Source organism: Camelus ferus, chromosome 19 (assembly GCF_009834535.1).
Source record: "Camelus ferus isolate YT-003-E chromosome 19, BCGSAC_Cfer_1.0, whole genome shotgun sequence".
Lineage (NCBI taxonomy): Eukaryota > Metazoa > Chordata > Mammalia > Artiodactyla > Camelidae > Camelus > Camelus ferus.
The window spans coordinates 12501444-12518558 of record NC_045714.1 but is presented as its reverse complement, the minus strand read 5'-3'; the positions used below and the strand labels follow the sequence as shown (position 1 = coordinate 12518558).

The following is a 17115-nucleotide window of genomic DNA, read 5'->3' as shown; positions in this document are numbered from 1 at the left end:
TTCTATTTTATTGATACTAGTCTAGTATATAATTTTTTTTTTTTGATTCACAGGAGTAGTATGGGAGAAAGGATTTTAGATGCTGGAGGTAAGTATGTTTTTTCAAAATGTTTGTATTTGAAATTATCCAAATTTATTAATATTATAGAATATAATAACATTGTAGTGTAGTGTGATTATATGAAGGGATTATAAACTGTCCATGCACAATCAAGAAATTTTTAATTACTTTAAGAAGTAATTAAAGGATCAATGTCTGTGGGACTAAAATAGTAATTATGATAATAGGAGATGTCAAATATAATTTGTGTCTAATGGTAGGTTTGTGAATAATAACTCAATTTTCCAATAGATTTGAGTTCCTTTTGCTAAGAAATTTCTCAAATGTATTTTATGAAATTAGGAGATTTAATATTCTTGTGATTGATATATTTGTGAACAATGTTTTTATTAAAAGAACTCCAATTTTCTTTCCTAAGTTTCATAAGAAAAAATTTTGATGTAGTGATTTACATATAGAATAAACCACTGGTTTAAAGTACTTTAGAATAACTGTAAACATCATGCTATGCAAAAGGAAAGCAAAGATTACCTGTGATTTGTAGATTTTGAGTGAGTTACTTTGCAGTTGACAACTTTTATAATAATGGAATGGCAGAATCTTTGAACATTTAGGAGTTTCTTTTAACTATCCTTAGAATTTTTTTTACTCCTTGCTTCTATTAGTAAACTTGCTTTGTGACTTGGGCTGTATTCTTTCCTGTAATGATAAGATATCTCTAATCTATATGAAGAAAATGGCAAAAGATGAGTAAATTACACTAACATGTTCCTTATTTCTCTTGCTTGTTCTAATACCTTATAAAATATATTGACTTTTGTAAACCCTTAATTTTCATAATTTGAAATAATACATTCACTTTTTTTTTTTTTTAAAGATTATGACCTACAAGTAGGTATCATAGAAGCTTTATGTAGAATGACCACGGAAAAACAAAGGCAAGAACTGGCGTGTCAGTGGTTTTCAATGGATTTTATTGCTAATGCATTTAAAGAAATTAAAGACTCTGAATTTGAAACAGTAAGTAGTATAAAAATAACAAATTAATTAAGTTTTTTTTAATTACTACGTTTTTTAAAAGCTCTCTCTTTTTTTAAATTAGGATTGTAGGATATTTCTTAACCTCGTAAATGGCATGCTTGGCGATAAGAGAAGGTAAACTTAATATAGAATACAACCATTAAATTATAAAGAAATAGAGCTAAAGAGAGAGCACACACTGGTAGGCTGAAATAATCCTCCACTGTCTTATTTTGCTTTATACTTTTTAGAAGAAAAAATACATTTTTATGTTAATAACTTTGTATAAAATTGGTTTACTGCATTTCAGAATTATATATACATTATTATAAATTTAGTATTTAAGGAAAAATAAAAATCTAGGTATAAATATTACTTGAGCTACCTCCTTCATCTAAATTCTGGAATAAAAATATATGGCCAACATAAATCATCTTCTTTTATATTTAACATACTGTAAAGATACTCTCTCTGAGACTATTTAGGCTCAGGAATGGTCATGGAAGGATGGGTAATGTAAAGTTTTATCACTTTTGACAGTGACAGAACAGAATTTTTATAGTACAGTGCCTGGCACCTTATAGATGCTCAGGACACGTTGGATTAATGAGTTCACATTTACTTTACCTACTAAGGAAAGATAGGATGAGGGTTAAGTGCAAGGAGACATACTATTTGAATTTGAATAATAGGTTTCCTTCTGCCTATTCTAATGTTGGACAAGTTATTTGACCTTACTTGCCTTGTTATAAATTAAGAATACTAGTAATACCTACCCTCATATGTTTGTTATGAGGATTAAATGAGATGGTTATATACTAAGTACTTATCATAGTATCTGGCCAAAAAAGTATTCAATGAATTCACCCATTTTTATCAGAATTATTATTCATTTCTACTCCTCTTTTCCCATCTAATCCTATGGGAATTTCCATTATATTAGTAGTATAAGCTAAATTAGGGATCTCTGCTCGTAGTCGAACACACAAAACGTAATTTGGTACAGTCGCTTTAGTCACAATGGTAGGTTGAATAGTATCCTCGAAATAATGTATTTCTTTTAGAAACAAATTTTTGTTAAGCTCTTACTTTAAAAAGTAATAAAGAAGGAAATAAGATTTTATTTAAATTGTTATCACTACTGCCTGATTTCCTTTTGATCCTAGGGATGATTCGTATAGCTAGTCAAGATACTGTGGAGGCTTATTTTTTCCTGTAACTCAAACTACTTTTTATTTCAGGGTCTTTACATTCCCTTGTTTATCAGCATTTCTTGATAAACATGAGGTAAGTTTTAAATTTAATATATGTTGTTTTAGTTGTTAGATGAATTTAGGTGCAAGGATCAAGTGAATAACAGGTTACAAATTGACAAGAACATTAACGATAGTCATAATTAGATCACAAATACAGCTGATCTAGTATTTTGTACCTAAGTGATAGTTTATAAAATGGCCTGTTTGTAGCCAGGAAAAGTGAAATATAAAGGTTGTACTTCAAAATTTTCTTGGATTTCCTTAGTCACACCCATTATTGTTTATTGTTCATGAATATATGAAAACATTTTAACATTTATTTATACTTAGAATATTTGTGATTTCTTGGAGCTAGCTGATTTCTGTGTAAAATGTTAAGCAGCATTTATTTTGATTCTTTCTAAATTAATTTAAGTGCTGTGCTTGTCTGTTCTTTATCTTCCCTTCCCTTCCTTCCAGCTGTATTCTTATTTAAAAAAACTCAGCCATGAATATAACATCATGATTTTCTGTTGTCACTTTAAAGGCATAGTATAGTCTAATTTTATATGTTTATTTTATTAGCTGCAAATACCATCAGATGAGAAACTTGAGGAATTTTGGATAGATTTTAATCTTGGGAGCCAGACTCTATCATTCTACATTGCTGGAGATAATGATGTAAGCTTTATTCCCTCTGTACCATTTTATATGTATGTATATGTATATATAAAATGTTATAATTCAGTTTAAGAATATGGATTTCTTTGTGTATTTATTTTCTAGCTATTTTAATAGATTTCAGTGTTCTGGTAGTTTTGATTAGCATGGTAACCTGTCAAGCTAATTAGAAATGAAAATGATTTCTGATGTTTTATTACAACAGAAAAAATGGTGAAATTTAATATAAGCTTTTCGGAAATAAATTACATGTCAATGACATAAAATTTAACATTCACATGAATAAAGTGAATTGAATCTAAAAAAGACAACGGTCAGTCAAATACAGAGGCACTTCGTTAAAAATAACATCAATAGATAATGACAAATGGTCTTAACTTACTCATTCATAGACTATTCTGTTTGAAAATAGTAAGGAATTGATTCTTATGGTAGTATTTAGAAGTAAATTTTAGTTCTTTTCTTTCTGTGCTGTATTGTAACTATGTTTAAACTTTCCAACCAATGGTTGGTATATTTTCTATTGAATTTTTTTTTAACCTAAGGAAAATTCTTGAGCCACTGTCCAAATAGCTACCATTTACTCTTTGGTTCATTGGCATACTTCTAGCTCAAACTGTATAGTCAGTTTGCCAAGATCTTTGTAAGAATTGGTCTGCATTTACTAATCTAATTGTGGCTGCTGATAACATAATGAGGCTTTAGTCTTTTTGGTCTGCCTCTTGTAAAATATTGCTTTTTGTTCCAGGTAAGCTCTTAATAGATGGACATTAACCAAATGCCTCTTCGGATTTCCACATATCTTTTATTTCTTATTATTTTAGAGTACTTTCTTAGAATGTTTAATTAAAATTGAATTCCAAATACTAGGACTACTTCTTGAAGGCATTGACAGTTTTCAATAGTGTATTTCTTCCTGCAGCGTTTGTAGAAGTATTTTTAACTGGATTTTCTTCAGGAACTGGACTTTTATTTTGGGAGAAGAGGATAGAATAGGATTGATATGGTTCCTGACTTCACTCACTTGGTCTAATGGATGATTCAGATAAGAAAATAAATAATTGTAGTATTATACTTGATAGGGATAGTATAGAATGCATTTATAAGTATAAAATGCATTTATTATTATTAAATGCCTCCTACATTCCAGACACTGATCCTGGATGCTGGGAGATTCTTCTTCCCATGGAAGTATTTAAACTCCTCTCTCTTCTGGGTTTCTATAGCAGCAGTACTCTCCTGAAAGCCATTCTCCCATGTTTAAAACCCTTCCTTTGTCTATTTAACATGGTATACAAGGGCCTTTATGACCTGCCCTCTGGCTATTTCTCTGATAATCTCAGACCATTCTCTATACTTACTATGTTCTAGCCACATTCATTTTTTTTCTTTTCCTTTAGCACAGAAGGTCTTTGTATTTGCTGGTTCTTCTGCCTAGAAACCTCCAGATCTTTGCATCTTAGTTGCTTCCCTTTTAGATTTCACCATAAATATTGCCTCCTTACAGAGGTATTATCTGGCAGCTCAACCTAAATTAGCCACCCAGCCATATTATATCACATTGTCCTGTTTTATTTCTTTTGCAGTGGTTATTACTATGTAAAATCCATCTGTTTGTCTGTTGATTTTTGTCTGTTCTCCCCCCACCCCACCACATAACTTAAGATTCATTAAATCAGGGACCTGTCTTTCTTACTTATAGCTATTCAAGGGCTTATATTTATTTTAAGAATGAATAAATAGAATACTCAAAGAACTGAAAGATACATGGTATGGTTAGTGCATCGAGTTCAAAGGAGATTGGAAAGAAATAAGGCAGCGTGGAGCCAAAAAGTATCACATTCATATAAAAGATACTCCTGATGGGGAGAATGCATTAAGAAGGGAAAAGACCAGAGGCAGTTAGGAGACTTTCCCGATAATCCAGGTGAGAGAAATCACAGTGGCACAGTTTTGGAAAGTGACAGTGGGATGGATGGAAACGGATGGATTCCATACAAACTTGAGAGGAGGTAGAACTGAGCAGACTTGGTGATTTGTTGTAGCAAAAAGAGGAAAGATTAATAAAACTTGGGTAATTGGATGGTTGGGGATGCTGTCAGGAGGATAAGTTTTGTAGGGGGAAGAGCATGAGGTCAACTTTGAACGTTTTGATTTGGAAGTGCTTGTGGGATATTCAACCGAAAATATCTTGTAGGTAGTTGGATATATTGGTCGGAAGTTCAGGAGAGAGAACTACGCCATACGTGGAGATTTAGAAGCTCTCTGTATATAGATGGTAAATAAAACATGGGATCTAATGAGTGTCAACAGAACTGTGAAGAACACAAATTTGTATAGGATAGGTAGAAGAGACTCTAGCCTGAAGGATGAACCAGCCAAAAAAAGAAGAAATTAAAATAATGTCATAGAAGGCAAAGGAAGGGTGTTTTTATGAGAAGAAATGATCAACACAAATGTTAAATAAAATAACTAGTGATCCATGAAAGAGCAGTTTCACTGAAGTGATGAGGATTTAGGCATTCCTGGAAAGCTGAAGTATTTGTAAAGGAAGTAAAGACAACAAGTGAAGGGAAAAAGAACACAGTAGCTACAGTGAGTTGTGGATTCAGGGAGCGGTTTTTGTTAGGTACTATTTTTAAGGATAAGAGCTTTTTAAAATTGATGGTTGGGGTGACAGGTTGAATACAAAATTGAGGTCAAGATGAAGAGAATGTAATGGGGGAGATTAGGGAGTGAGGGTGAGACAAATGGGCACAATATATTGGTAACTACTGAAGCTGGGTAAGGGCATATTTTGGATTTGTTATACTATGATTCCCATTTAAAAATAATCTGTTTGAAAATTTATATAATGTAGACTTAAAAAAAAAAAAAAGGAAGCCGTTGAGCCAGGTGCCTCCATATATGAGGAAAAGCCAGTTTGAAGTTAGTAGATGATAACAACCAGTAGGTATGTATGCCAGCTGGCATGTGCAGCAAAGGAGCAGGGGTTTTTTGTTTGTTTGTTTTTGTTTTACATACAGAGAAATATGCAGCTGCTCAAAGCACAGGGGAGAGAGTGGGATACCAACCTTTCCTCATGTGGTTTAAGGTCTGGGAGAACTAGCATCTTAACTGGAAATGGCTGTAATTACAACAGTAGTGGTGCCCTCCGAGTATAGACTGGTTTCAATTAAGGCAAATAAGTGCAGGAATTTAGGAAAGAGATTGAGAATTTAGGGGAATTTCCATAGAAGGAGTGGTTCTTAAATAGGGAAAGAATTGGATCTACTTTCCTCATAAGATTATTGGAAGATTTTAGGATCCCATCTTTTAGGAATAGTTCTGATTTTTACTGTGACTTTTTTGTGTGAATTCATATTCTTTTATTCATTTATACAAAGTTTCAGTGAAACTACTTGGAAGGGGAAAACATTTTAGGTTATTATTCACGTGCATTCAATGTTTGACTCTAAAGACAATGAATGAGTGAGAATGGGAGGATGATTATGATTTCACAAAACATTTCAAAGGAAGAAATGACAGGATTTGGTAATATTTTTTAAAGGATATCCTCCATATTAATTGTCATTCTTTTTTTGATCAAGAATAGGAAGCCATAAAAGTAGTCAATACTATCATTTCCTTCTAAGAGTAAATAAGTAGATTAAATATGACAAGTATAATGTATTCTACAATTTATGGAGCAAGAACTGTGTTATATCAGCTGATTACTTAATGATACTAAGTAAAAAAACTTTATTATTTGTATAACTTAAAATGGTGTTTAAAGAAGCTTTAAAACAGAAATAAATTGTTATTTATAATTAAATATAAAATTTTAAATTTAAGGATCATCCGTGGGAAGCAGTCACTGTGCCTGAGGAAAAAGTACAAATATACAGCATTGAAGGTATTAAAACTTGTTTTCTATAATTATTTTCTTGATTCTTATCACATGGAGTAGAAGTTGCATACTCTATAGAAAAACAGAATAGACTAATGAAAGCAAAATTAACATTTTAACATGTCATGTACATAAATTTGATAGTTCAATACCGTCGAAATCTCTGACCCCACATTTCCCCCAGTATCCTGTTTACTTCCTTCTCTATCTAGCCTAAAACCTCTGATCAACCCCTTTGTCAGTATGTCCAAGGCTCTTGCACTCTCATCCTCTTTATTTGATTAGATTGAAACAACTAGTTTCTCCACTCTTAAAACTGGAGTTGCATAACACTGCTGGATGAAAATCACACAACTTGGCAGACTGGTACTACTACAAATGCATGTATCAAGACATATTTTAGTTATTTCAATGGGCATGTAGTGGTATCTCACGATAGTTTTTATTTGTATTTTCCTAATAACCAGTGGTGTTGAGCACTTTTCCATGTGCTTAATGGTCATTCATACGTATTTTTGTGAATTACCTGTTTAAAAATTTCATCCACTTTTTTACTGCATTTTTTTATTATTATTTGAGTTCTTGTACATCCTGGATACTAATCTTTTGACAGATACATATTGTTCTTAGGAGTGTTTTCTCCCAGTTTGCATCTTGCTTATTCGTTTTCTCAGTGGTGTCTAATAGGCCGAAGTTTTTAAATTTGAAGTCCACATGATCAGTTTTTTCTTTCATGGTTATTGTATTGTGTGACCTAAGAAATTTTGCCTACTACCAGGTCACAAAGATGTTCTCCTGTTTTTCTATAAAAACCTTTATAGTTTCAGCTTTTATGTTTAGGATTAATGATCCATCTCAAGTTAATATTTGGTTATGGTGTCATAAAGGAGTTTAGGTTCATTTTTTCATATAGATATAGAGTTATTCCAAGACTATTTGATGAAAAGGTTTTCCTTTCCCCACTGGATTTCATCGCTTCCCTTGTTGAAAATCAGATGACAGGTATAAGTGCAGGTCTTGCTGCTGTAGTCCATTCCACTGATCTGTTTGCTGTTCCCTGTGCCAGTACCACATTGTTTTAATTACTGTAGATTTATAGTGAGTCTTAAAGTCAGGTAGTGTAGTTTTCTAACATTGTGGGTTTTTTCAAGACTGTTTTGGAAATTCTAGACCTTTTGGATTTCTGTATACATTTTAGAATTGGCTTCTCACTTGCTCCAAAAAGCCTGCTAGAATTATGATTGGGATTGTAGTTTGTTGTGTGCAGAAATAACACTGTAACAATAGTAAGTATTTCAATTAATGAACATGGTATATCTTTCCACTTACTTAAGTATTTAATTTCTCTCAATAATGTTTTATAGTTTTCAGCATAGAAGTCTTACACATCCTTTGATGAACTTATTACCAAGTCTTCAATCTTTCCTTATATGATTGTAAATAGAACTGATTTTTAATTTCATTTTCCAGGTATTTTCTACTGGTATATAAAAATACAATTGAATTTGAAATACTTACCTTATATCCTATAATCTAGCCAAAATCACTATTTAGTTCTAGTACTTTTAGAGTAGAGTCCTGAGTATATGTTAAATAATCAGTCATGGTATCTGCAAATAGAGATATGGTTTTATGTCTGTCTGTCTGATCCTTATGCCCTTCTTTAACTAAGTTCCTTCTTTTCTTCTTTCTTTCCTTCTTCCCTTCTTTTCTGCCTTTCTCCCTTCCTTCCTTTATTTCTCTTTCCCTCCTTTTATTTTCTCTATTCTTTCCTCCCTCCCTTCCTTTATTCCTCCCTTTGCCTGATTACAATGGCTAAAATTTCCAGTACAATATTAAATAGAAGTAGTAAAAGTGGTCATCTTTGCCTGCTTTTCATGATTTTTTGCTTAGGGAAGAACACTGATATTTGATCACAAAGGATGATGTTGGATGAAGGTTTTTTGTAGATACTTTTCATCACATTGAGGAAGTGGATGAAATCCTTATACATGTAAACACACATGAATCATCATCACAATCAAGCTAATAAACATGTTCATCACCCAGAAATGTTCTTTAGGCTCCTTTTAATCTATTCATCTCTCCCCATCCCCAGGCAATCACTAATGTTTTCTCTACTTTGGATAAGGTTACATTTTCTAGAATTTATATAAACGGAAAAATACAGCATATAGTAATTTTTGACTGGCTATTTTCTTTCAGTATTGTACCTGTCTTTCTAGGAAAATATATATAAATAGGTAGAGATACATATTTTTTAGATTCAGTATGATTATGTTTATTAGTAGTTTATTCCTTTTCATTGCTACATGGTGTTCCATTGTGTGGATATACTTGAATTTACTTATCCATTCACCCGTTGATGGGTATTTGAAATGTTCTAAGTTTTTAGGTATTAAAAAATGCTGCTGTGAATATTCATGTATAATTCTCTGTGTGGATAAATACTAAGGAGTACAGTGGCTGTGCCATACCTTAGCTGTGTGTACCTTTTCCAGGAACTTCCAAACTGTTGTCCAAAATGGTAAACCATTTTACTTTTCAGCCACCAGTGTGTAAGAGTTCCATTTGTTCCACATCCTTGCCAACAAGTCATGTGGTCAGTCTTACCTATCTTACTGCACTGCCTAGAACCTTCAGTACAGTGTTGAACAGAAGTAATGGGAGCAGAAGACATCTTTGCCTAGTTTCTAATGTTGGGTGGGGGGGGTGCAGTCATTTTTTTCAACATGAAGTATTTATGGTGACAGTTTTTCATGTATGCCCTCTGTCAGATTGAGGAAATGCTCTTTTATTTGTGATATGTGGCTGAGATCCATGATCATAAAGAATTAAGGGTTTGGGGAAATGCTTTTCCTACATCTGTTATAATGGTATATGGTTTTTCTCATTTAGATTCTTAATAGAAATACATTGATTTTCAAGTGTTATATCAACTTTACCTTCTTGGGATAAACCCCACTTGGTTGTGATATATTATTCTTTTATCATTGGAATTGACTTGCAAAATTTAGTTAGAAATTTGGTATTTCATGTTCTATAAGGTCTATGGTTTTCTTGTAATGTCTCTCTCTTTTTTTTTTTAAGTTTCAGAATCAGGGTATTGTTAGCCTCATAGAATGAATGGGCAAGTATTTCACAGTCTTCAGTTTTCTCTAAGACTATGTGTGGAGTTGGTATTGTTTCTCCTGTAAGTAATTGGTAGTATTTACCAATGAAGAAGTCTGGGCTTGCACTTTTACTTTTGCTTGCTGAAGGCTCTTAACTACAAATTCAGTTTATTTATTAGATAAAGTATTTTTCAGGTTATCTATTTTTTTCCTTGAGTAGACTTTGATAATTTGTGTCTTTCAAGTACTCTATTTCATCTGTGTCATCAAATTTATTGGAATAAATTGGTTTATAATGGTCTCTTTACGTTTTTACTGTCTGTAGATTCTGTAGTGATGACTGCTCTATCCCTGCTGATACTGATTACTTTTGCTTTTTTTCCTAATCAGTCTGGTGAGATGGATATCAGTTTTATTGATATTCTCAAAGAACCAGCCTTTGGTTTTGTTGATTTTTCTCTGTTACTGTTTTTCTATTTTCAATTTAATTGATCTATGCTCTTATATCTATTATTTTTTTCCCTCTGCTTACTTTAGTTTTAATTTGCTTTTGTGTTTTGAGCATCTCGGGATGGAAGCTGATCTGAGACCTTTTTTTCTTTTCTAATATGCCTTTTAATGCTTTAAATTCTCCCCGTAAGTACTTTCTTAGCAGCATTCTACAAATCACAATGTGTTCCGTTAACATTTTTATTAATTTGATTCTTTTAAAATTTCTGTTTTGATTTTTTTTCCGTGACCCATAGGTTTATTTAAAAATGTTTTATTTAGTTTCTGTATACTTGGGATTTTAGGGGTATCGTCCTGTTATTTATTGATTTCTAACTTAATTTCATTGTTACCAGAGTATACTTTGTATGATTTGAGAATCCTTTTAGACATATTGACACTTATTTTATAACCCAGAATATGGTCTGTCTTGGTAAATGGTCTGTGTGCTATTGAGAAGAATGTGTATTCCGCTGTTGTTTGGTGGACAGTTGGGTTGGTAGTGTCATTTGAGTCTTATTTATCATCATTGATTGTCTACCTGCTTGTTCTATCAATTATTAAGGGAGAGATTTGAAGTCACCACTATAAATTTGATTTTTTCCCTATTATTTCAGTTCTATCACTTTTTTGCTTCAGGTTTTTGAATTTCTACTATTAGTTGTGTAAACATTTAATGGTGTTATCTTTTCTTCGTAAGTTGACCCCTTTATCATTATGAATGATTCTATTTTTCCTATGGTAATATTCTTTACTCTGTAATCTACTTTGTGTAATATGAACATAACCTCTTCAGGTTTCTGTTGGCTACTTATAGCATGGCATATCTTTTCCTTTATTTTTAACTCATTTGTGTCTGTATATTTAAAGTGGATTTCTAGTAGGCATCATATACTGGGTGCTGTTTTTTAAATGTAATTTGACAATCTCTGCCTTTTAATTGTGGCTTTTAATGTGACTATTGATATGCTTTAAATTTACCATGTAGCTCTTATCTTTTTTCTACCTGCCATTCCATCTGCCATTTTTCTTTTTCTTAATTGTAGTATGGTCACTTTACAATGTGTCAATTTCTGGTGTACAGCATAATGTTTCAGCCATACATATACATACATATATTCACTTTCAAATTCTTTTTCATTATAGGTTACTATAAGATATTGAATATAGTTCCCTATGCTATACAGAAGAAACTTGTTGTTTATGTATTTTATATATAGTAGTTAATATCTGCAAATCTCAAACTCCCTGTTTATCCCTTCCCACCCCCTTTCCCCACTGGTAACCATTAGTTTGTTTTCTGTCTGTGAGTGTTTCTGTTTTGTAAATGAGTTCATTTCTGTGTTCTTTTTTTAGATTCCACATATGAGAGATGATATAGGTATTTTTTTTTCCTCTTTCTGATTTACTTCACTTAGACTGACAATTTCCAGATCCATCCATGTTGCTGCAAATGGCATTATTTTATTCTTTTTATGAGTAGTATTCCATTGTATAAATACACCACAACTTCTTTATCCAGTCATCTGTTGATGGACATTTAGGTTGTTTCCATGATTGGCTATTGTAAATAGTGCTGCTATGAACATTGGGGTGCATGTGTTTTTTTGGGTTTTTTGGGTTTTTTTGCATATGTATTTTTCAATTAAGGTTCCCTCTGGATATATGCCCAGGAGTGGAATTGCTGGATCATATAGTAAGTCTTTCTTTTTTTTTTTTAAGTCTTTTGAGGAATCTCCATATTGTTTTCCATATGGCTGCACCAAACTACATTCCCACCAGCAGGGTAGGAGGGTTCCCTTTTCTCCCATACCCTGTCCAGCATTTCTTGTTCATGGACTTTTAAATGACAGCCATTCTGGCTTGTGTGAGGTGATACCTCATTGTAGTTTTGATTTGCATTTCTCTGATAATTAGTAATATTGAGCATTTTTCATGTGCCTATTGGCCATTTGTATGTCTTCATTGGAGAATTGCTTGTTTAGGTCTTCTGCCCGTTTTTGGATTGGATTGTTTGTTTTGTTATTAAGTTGTATGAACTGTTTATATATTCTGGAAATTAAGCCCTTCTCAGTCTTATCATTTGCAAATATTTTCTCCCATTCTGTAGGTTGTCTTTTTGTTTTGCTTATGGTTTCCTTTCCTGTGCAAAAGCTTATAAGTTTAATTTAATAGGTCCCATTTGTTTATTTTTGCTTTTATTTCTATTGCCTGAGTAGACTGCCCTAGGAGAACATTGCTAAGATTTATGTCAGAAAATGTTTTGCCTATGTTTTTTTCTATGAGGTTTATAGTGTCTTGTCTTATATTTAATTCTTTAATCCATTTTGAGTTTATTTTTATGTATGTGTGAGGGAGTGTTCTAATTTCATTGATTTACATGCAGCTGTCCAGTTTTCCCAACACCATTTGCTGAAGAGGCTGTCTTTACTCCATTGTCTATATTCTTGCCTCCTTTGTAAAAGATTAATTGACCATAAGTCTGTGGTTTATTTCTGGGCTCTCTATTCTGTTCCATTGATCCGTGTGTCTGTTTTTGTGCCAATACCATGCTATTTTGATTACTGTAGCTCTGTAGTATTGTCTGAAGTCTGGGAGGGTTATTCCTCTAGCTTCATTCTTTTTCTTCAGTATTGCTTTGGCATTTATGGGCCTTTTGTGATTCCATATAAATTTTAGGATAATTTGTTCTAGTTCTGTGAAAAATGTCCTGGGTAATCTGATAGGGATCACATTAAGTCTGTAGATTGCTTTGGCTAGTATAGCTATTTTAATAATAGTAATTCTTCTAGTCCTAGAACATGGAATATCTTTCCATTTCTTTAAGTCATCTTTAATTTCCTTAATGAATGTTTTGTAGTTCTCTGCGTATACATCTTTCACGTCCTTGGTCAGATTTATTCCTAAGTATTTTATTTTTTTGGATGTGATTTTAAAAGGGATTGTTTCTTTACTTTCCTTTTCTGATATTTCATTGTTAGTGTAACGAGATGCAACTGATTTCTGTGTTAATCTTGTATCCTGCTACCTTGCCAAATTCTTTTATCAGCTCTAGTAGTTTTTGTGTGGAGCCTTTAGAATTTTCAATATGTAGTATCATTTTATCCACGTATAGTGACAACTTTACTTCTTCTCTTCCAATTTGGATTCCTTTTATTTCTTTTTCTTGTCTGATTGTTATGGCTAGCACTTCCAATAATACTGTGTTGAATAGAAGTGGTGAGTGTGGACAGCCTTGTCTCGTTTCATATTTTAGTGGGAAGGCTTTCAACTTTTCACCTTTGAGTATTATGCTGGCTGTAGATTTGTCATAAATAGCTTGTATTATGTTGAGATATGTTCCCTCTATAGCCACTTTGGTAAGAGTTTTTATCACAAATGGGTGTTGAATTTTATCAAATGCTTTTTCTGCATCTGTTGAGATGATCATGTGATTTTTGTCCTTACTTTTGTTGATGTGGTCATGTTTCCTATCTTTTTCTTTTGTGTTAATTGATTTTTGGTGATTTCATTGTATTTCTTTTGTTGTCTTTATATCCAGTTTTTTAGTGGTTGATTTTGGGTTTATTTTATACATATTTAACTTAATAATGTGTATATTCAAGTAATATTATACCCCTTTATGAACAATATAAGAACCTTGTAACAGTATACTTCCATTTTTACTTTCCTGGCCTTTGTGCAGTTGCTGATAATATTACAAGTTTTTTTGTTTCTGAATATGTCAGACTTCATAATGTGGTATTATGATTTTTTAAACCAGCCAATCAGCTTTTAAAGAGATTTTAAAAGTGGATTAAAGAGTATTTTATATTTACCTACATATTTACCATTTCCAATGCTCAGCTTTCATTTGTATAGACCCAGATTTCCATCTAGTAATATTTTCTTTTTTCCTGAGTGACTTTTCTAATATTTCTTGTAGTGAAAATATGCTACTGATAACCTCCTTCAGCTTTTTTATGTCAGAAAGTCTTTATTTTTATTTTTGAAAATTATTTTTGATACATACAGAATTCTAAATTGCTTATTGTTTTTCTTTCAGTTTACTTAAAGATACTACTCTACTGTCTCTTGACTTGTATTATTTCTGGTAAGAAGTCTGTCATTCTCATATTTGCTCCTTTTAAAGTCTTTTTTCCCCTGGTTGCTTTTAAGGTTCTCTCTTCATTCACAGTTTTAAACAATTTGATTATGGTGCTTTAGTGTAATTTTCTTCATGTTGTTTGTTCTTGGGGTTCATTGTGCTTCTTGCTTCTAAAGTTTTCATCCATTGTTCTTCAAATATTTTTTTCTGCTCCTTCATTTTTCTCCTCCCCTCTGGAGGCTCTGGTTACACATATACTAAGCTACTTGAAGTTCTCCCATAGTTCACTGATAATCTGGGTTCTCCACCCCACACCCCTTTTATTTCCACTCTCTTTTTTTATTTGAATTGTTTTATATGGTTGTGTTTCATTGCTCATTAATGTTTTCTTCTGCTGTCTAATCTGCTTCTGTTCCTGCCCTGTATAATATTTATCTTGGGCATTATATTTTTCATCTCTAGAAGTTTGATTTGAATCTTTTTTAAAGATAAACTCTTAATTTCATTAAAAAAAAACTTGCCAAAATAGTATAGAAAGTTTCCATATATACCCTCACCCAGTTTCTCCTATTTTTCTTTATTGTGGTAACAATCATATAAAGTGGACCAAATAACCACTTTAAGTGTATAGTTCAGTAGTGTTATGTATATTCACATTATTGTGAAATAGATCTCCAGAACTTTTGTCACCCTGTGAAATTGCAGCTCTGTACTCATTAAACAACAGCCCTTTTCCCTCCTCCACCCAGCCCCTGATAACGACCATTCTGCCTTTTGTTTCTATGACATTTAGTATTTTAAGTGGAATTATACATTATGTGTCTTTTTGTGACTGGCTTATTTCACAATATAATGTCCATAATCATACATTTTTATGGTACATTTGTCACTGCATCTTAAAACAAAAAGCCTGTTTAGATCCTGTGTCTTTCTCTATCTCATTCTTTTTGCATTCATAGCCAGTTCAGCTGGCTCTCTTCATCTGGCTGTTCCTTTATATCCTTTAATATCTTCTGTAATAAAGCAGTGACATAGTCTACCTATATGAAGCAGGCAAGATCTGAATTTTTACATGAAAAAATAAGTGTGGACTATGGAGATGAAGTAGTATTTCTAGTGAAAAAGAATGTCTGCAGTTGCATGCTGAGGGCCTGGGAGGGAGCAGCTGACAGAGAGCAGTGAGACCCTTTTGGGTACAGTTCATAGGCATAGATGAAATAAAAGCTCCATGCACAATTTGGAAGTGTTTTTTTGAATGGCTTTGCAGGAGAAAGCATATTATTATATTCACATAACTGTAGTGTACTGGAATGCTACAGAAATACCTAGATAACATTGTAAGATCCAACCATATATGTTGATATCTATAAATGCTTAGATTTTACAGCAAGCAACAAATAGGAAGTCTTCTTATGTTTCAGTAATATTGCTAAGTAACTAAAAAGCTAGCCGTGATATAGTCCAGGCCTTCAAAGCAAATATCAGAAATTTCAACAAAGTTAGCAATAAAATATAACAAATACCAATAAATTCTTATGTATAGTCATGATATATGTGGAGAATACTTTGTACAAACATGTATAAAGCATTCAGCAAAATAATAACTTTGAAGTAATTCTAATACCATGTTCCTGCAAGCAGTGAAGCAAATACTGCATTTACTCTAAGTTCAAGGCAAGCTATGGGGAAAAAAATCAAATGCATATAACAATCAGCAAAAATATCCTCAAAGATTATAAATGTTCTAATCTTCATCATCAAAATCTGACATTATCATCTTCAAAGTCACCTAATTTTTCACCTTTAAAGCCTGAAAAATTTTATTGTTGAAACTTGTGACTGTGTTTTTTCTTTGAAAAAAAAAAAAAAAAACTGCTGGGTGGGAAGGGACAGACTGGGAGTTCAAAATTTGTAGATACTGATAGGCATAAGTAGAATAGATAAACAAGATTATACTGTGTAGCACAGGGAAATATATACAAGATCTTGTGGTAGCTCACAGAGAAAAAGAATGTGACAGTGAATGTATGTATGTTCATGTACAACTGAAAAATTGTGCTCTACACTGGAATTTGACACAACACTGTAAACTGACTATAACTCAATTAAAAAAAAAAAAAGTTAAAAAAACCCAAAAACTACCGGGGTTCTGAGTTAGGAACTGCGTTACCACTACCTTCAGGCAACTAAAAATTCTTAGTACCATCAAAGGACATTACTGTGTAAGTTTCATGACCTTATGGTTGCAAAAGCAAATAAGACATTTTCTGCTTGGGAAGGCCTCCTAAGAATCAGAGAATTTTATAGCCGATAGGGACATTTGTCCTTCAGAGTAGATCATGGAATGGCCAGCAGAGCTTTTCCTGATGTAGAAACAAATTTTTCTCCTTGGTGTGGTCCTTCTCCCTCAGGAAGTCTTCCTCTTGCCCAAAAGCAAACATTGGGAGCAGGTGTGGAGACTTCTCAGTCAGTAACAGGACCACCACCAGAAGTAGGATGGGACCATAGTGGCCTCAGGGCCATAATATAGGCACATTAAT

General features: G+C 32.6%; 1 protein-coding gene across 11 annotated transcripts in view; it reads left to right on the top strand.

Moving 5' to 3' along the window:
- Window positions 1-17115, top strand: part of SYCP2 (synaptonemal complex protein 2) — a 75412-nt gene that overhangs the window by 24261 nt on the left and 34036 nt on the right. For 10 of the 11 annotated variants that reach the window (XR_004313020.1, XR_004313019.1, XM_032461471.1 and 7 more), the window contains 6 exons: window positions 54-88; window positions 939-1081; window positions 1164-1216; window positions 2323-2368; window positions 2902-2997; window positions 6832-6892. Coding sequence is in view for 9 of the 11 variants with exons in the window: in XM_032461471.1 (XP_032317362.1) it covers window positions 54-88; window positions 939-1081; window positions 1164-1216; window positions 2323-2368; window positions 2902-2997; window positions 6832-6892 (434 nt within the window). In the remaining 2 variants the exon portion in view is untranslated. Of the gene's footprint in view, window positions 1-53; window positions 89-938; window positions 1082-1163; window positions 1217-2322; window positions 2369-2901; window positions 2998-6831; window positions 6893-17115 lie in introns of those variants that run through there. The other variant, XM_032461478.1, reaches the window with a different exon arrangement.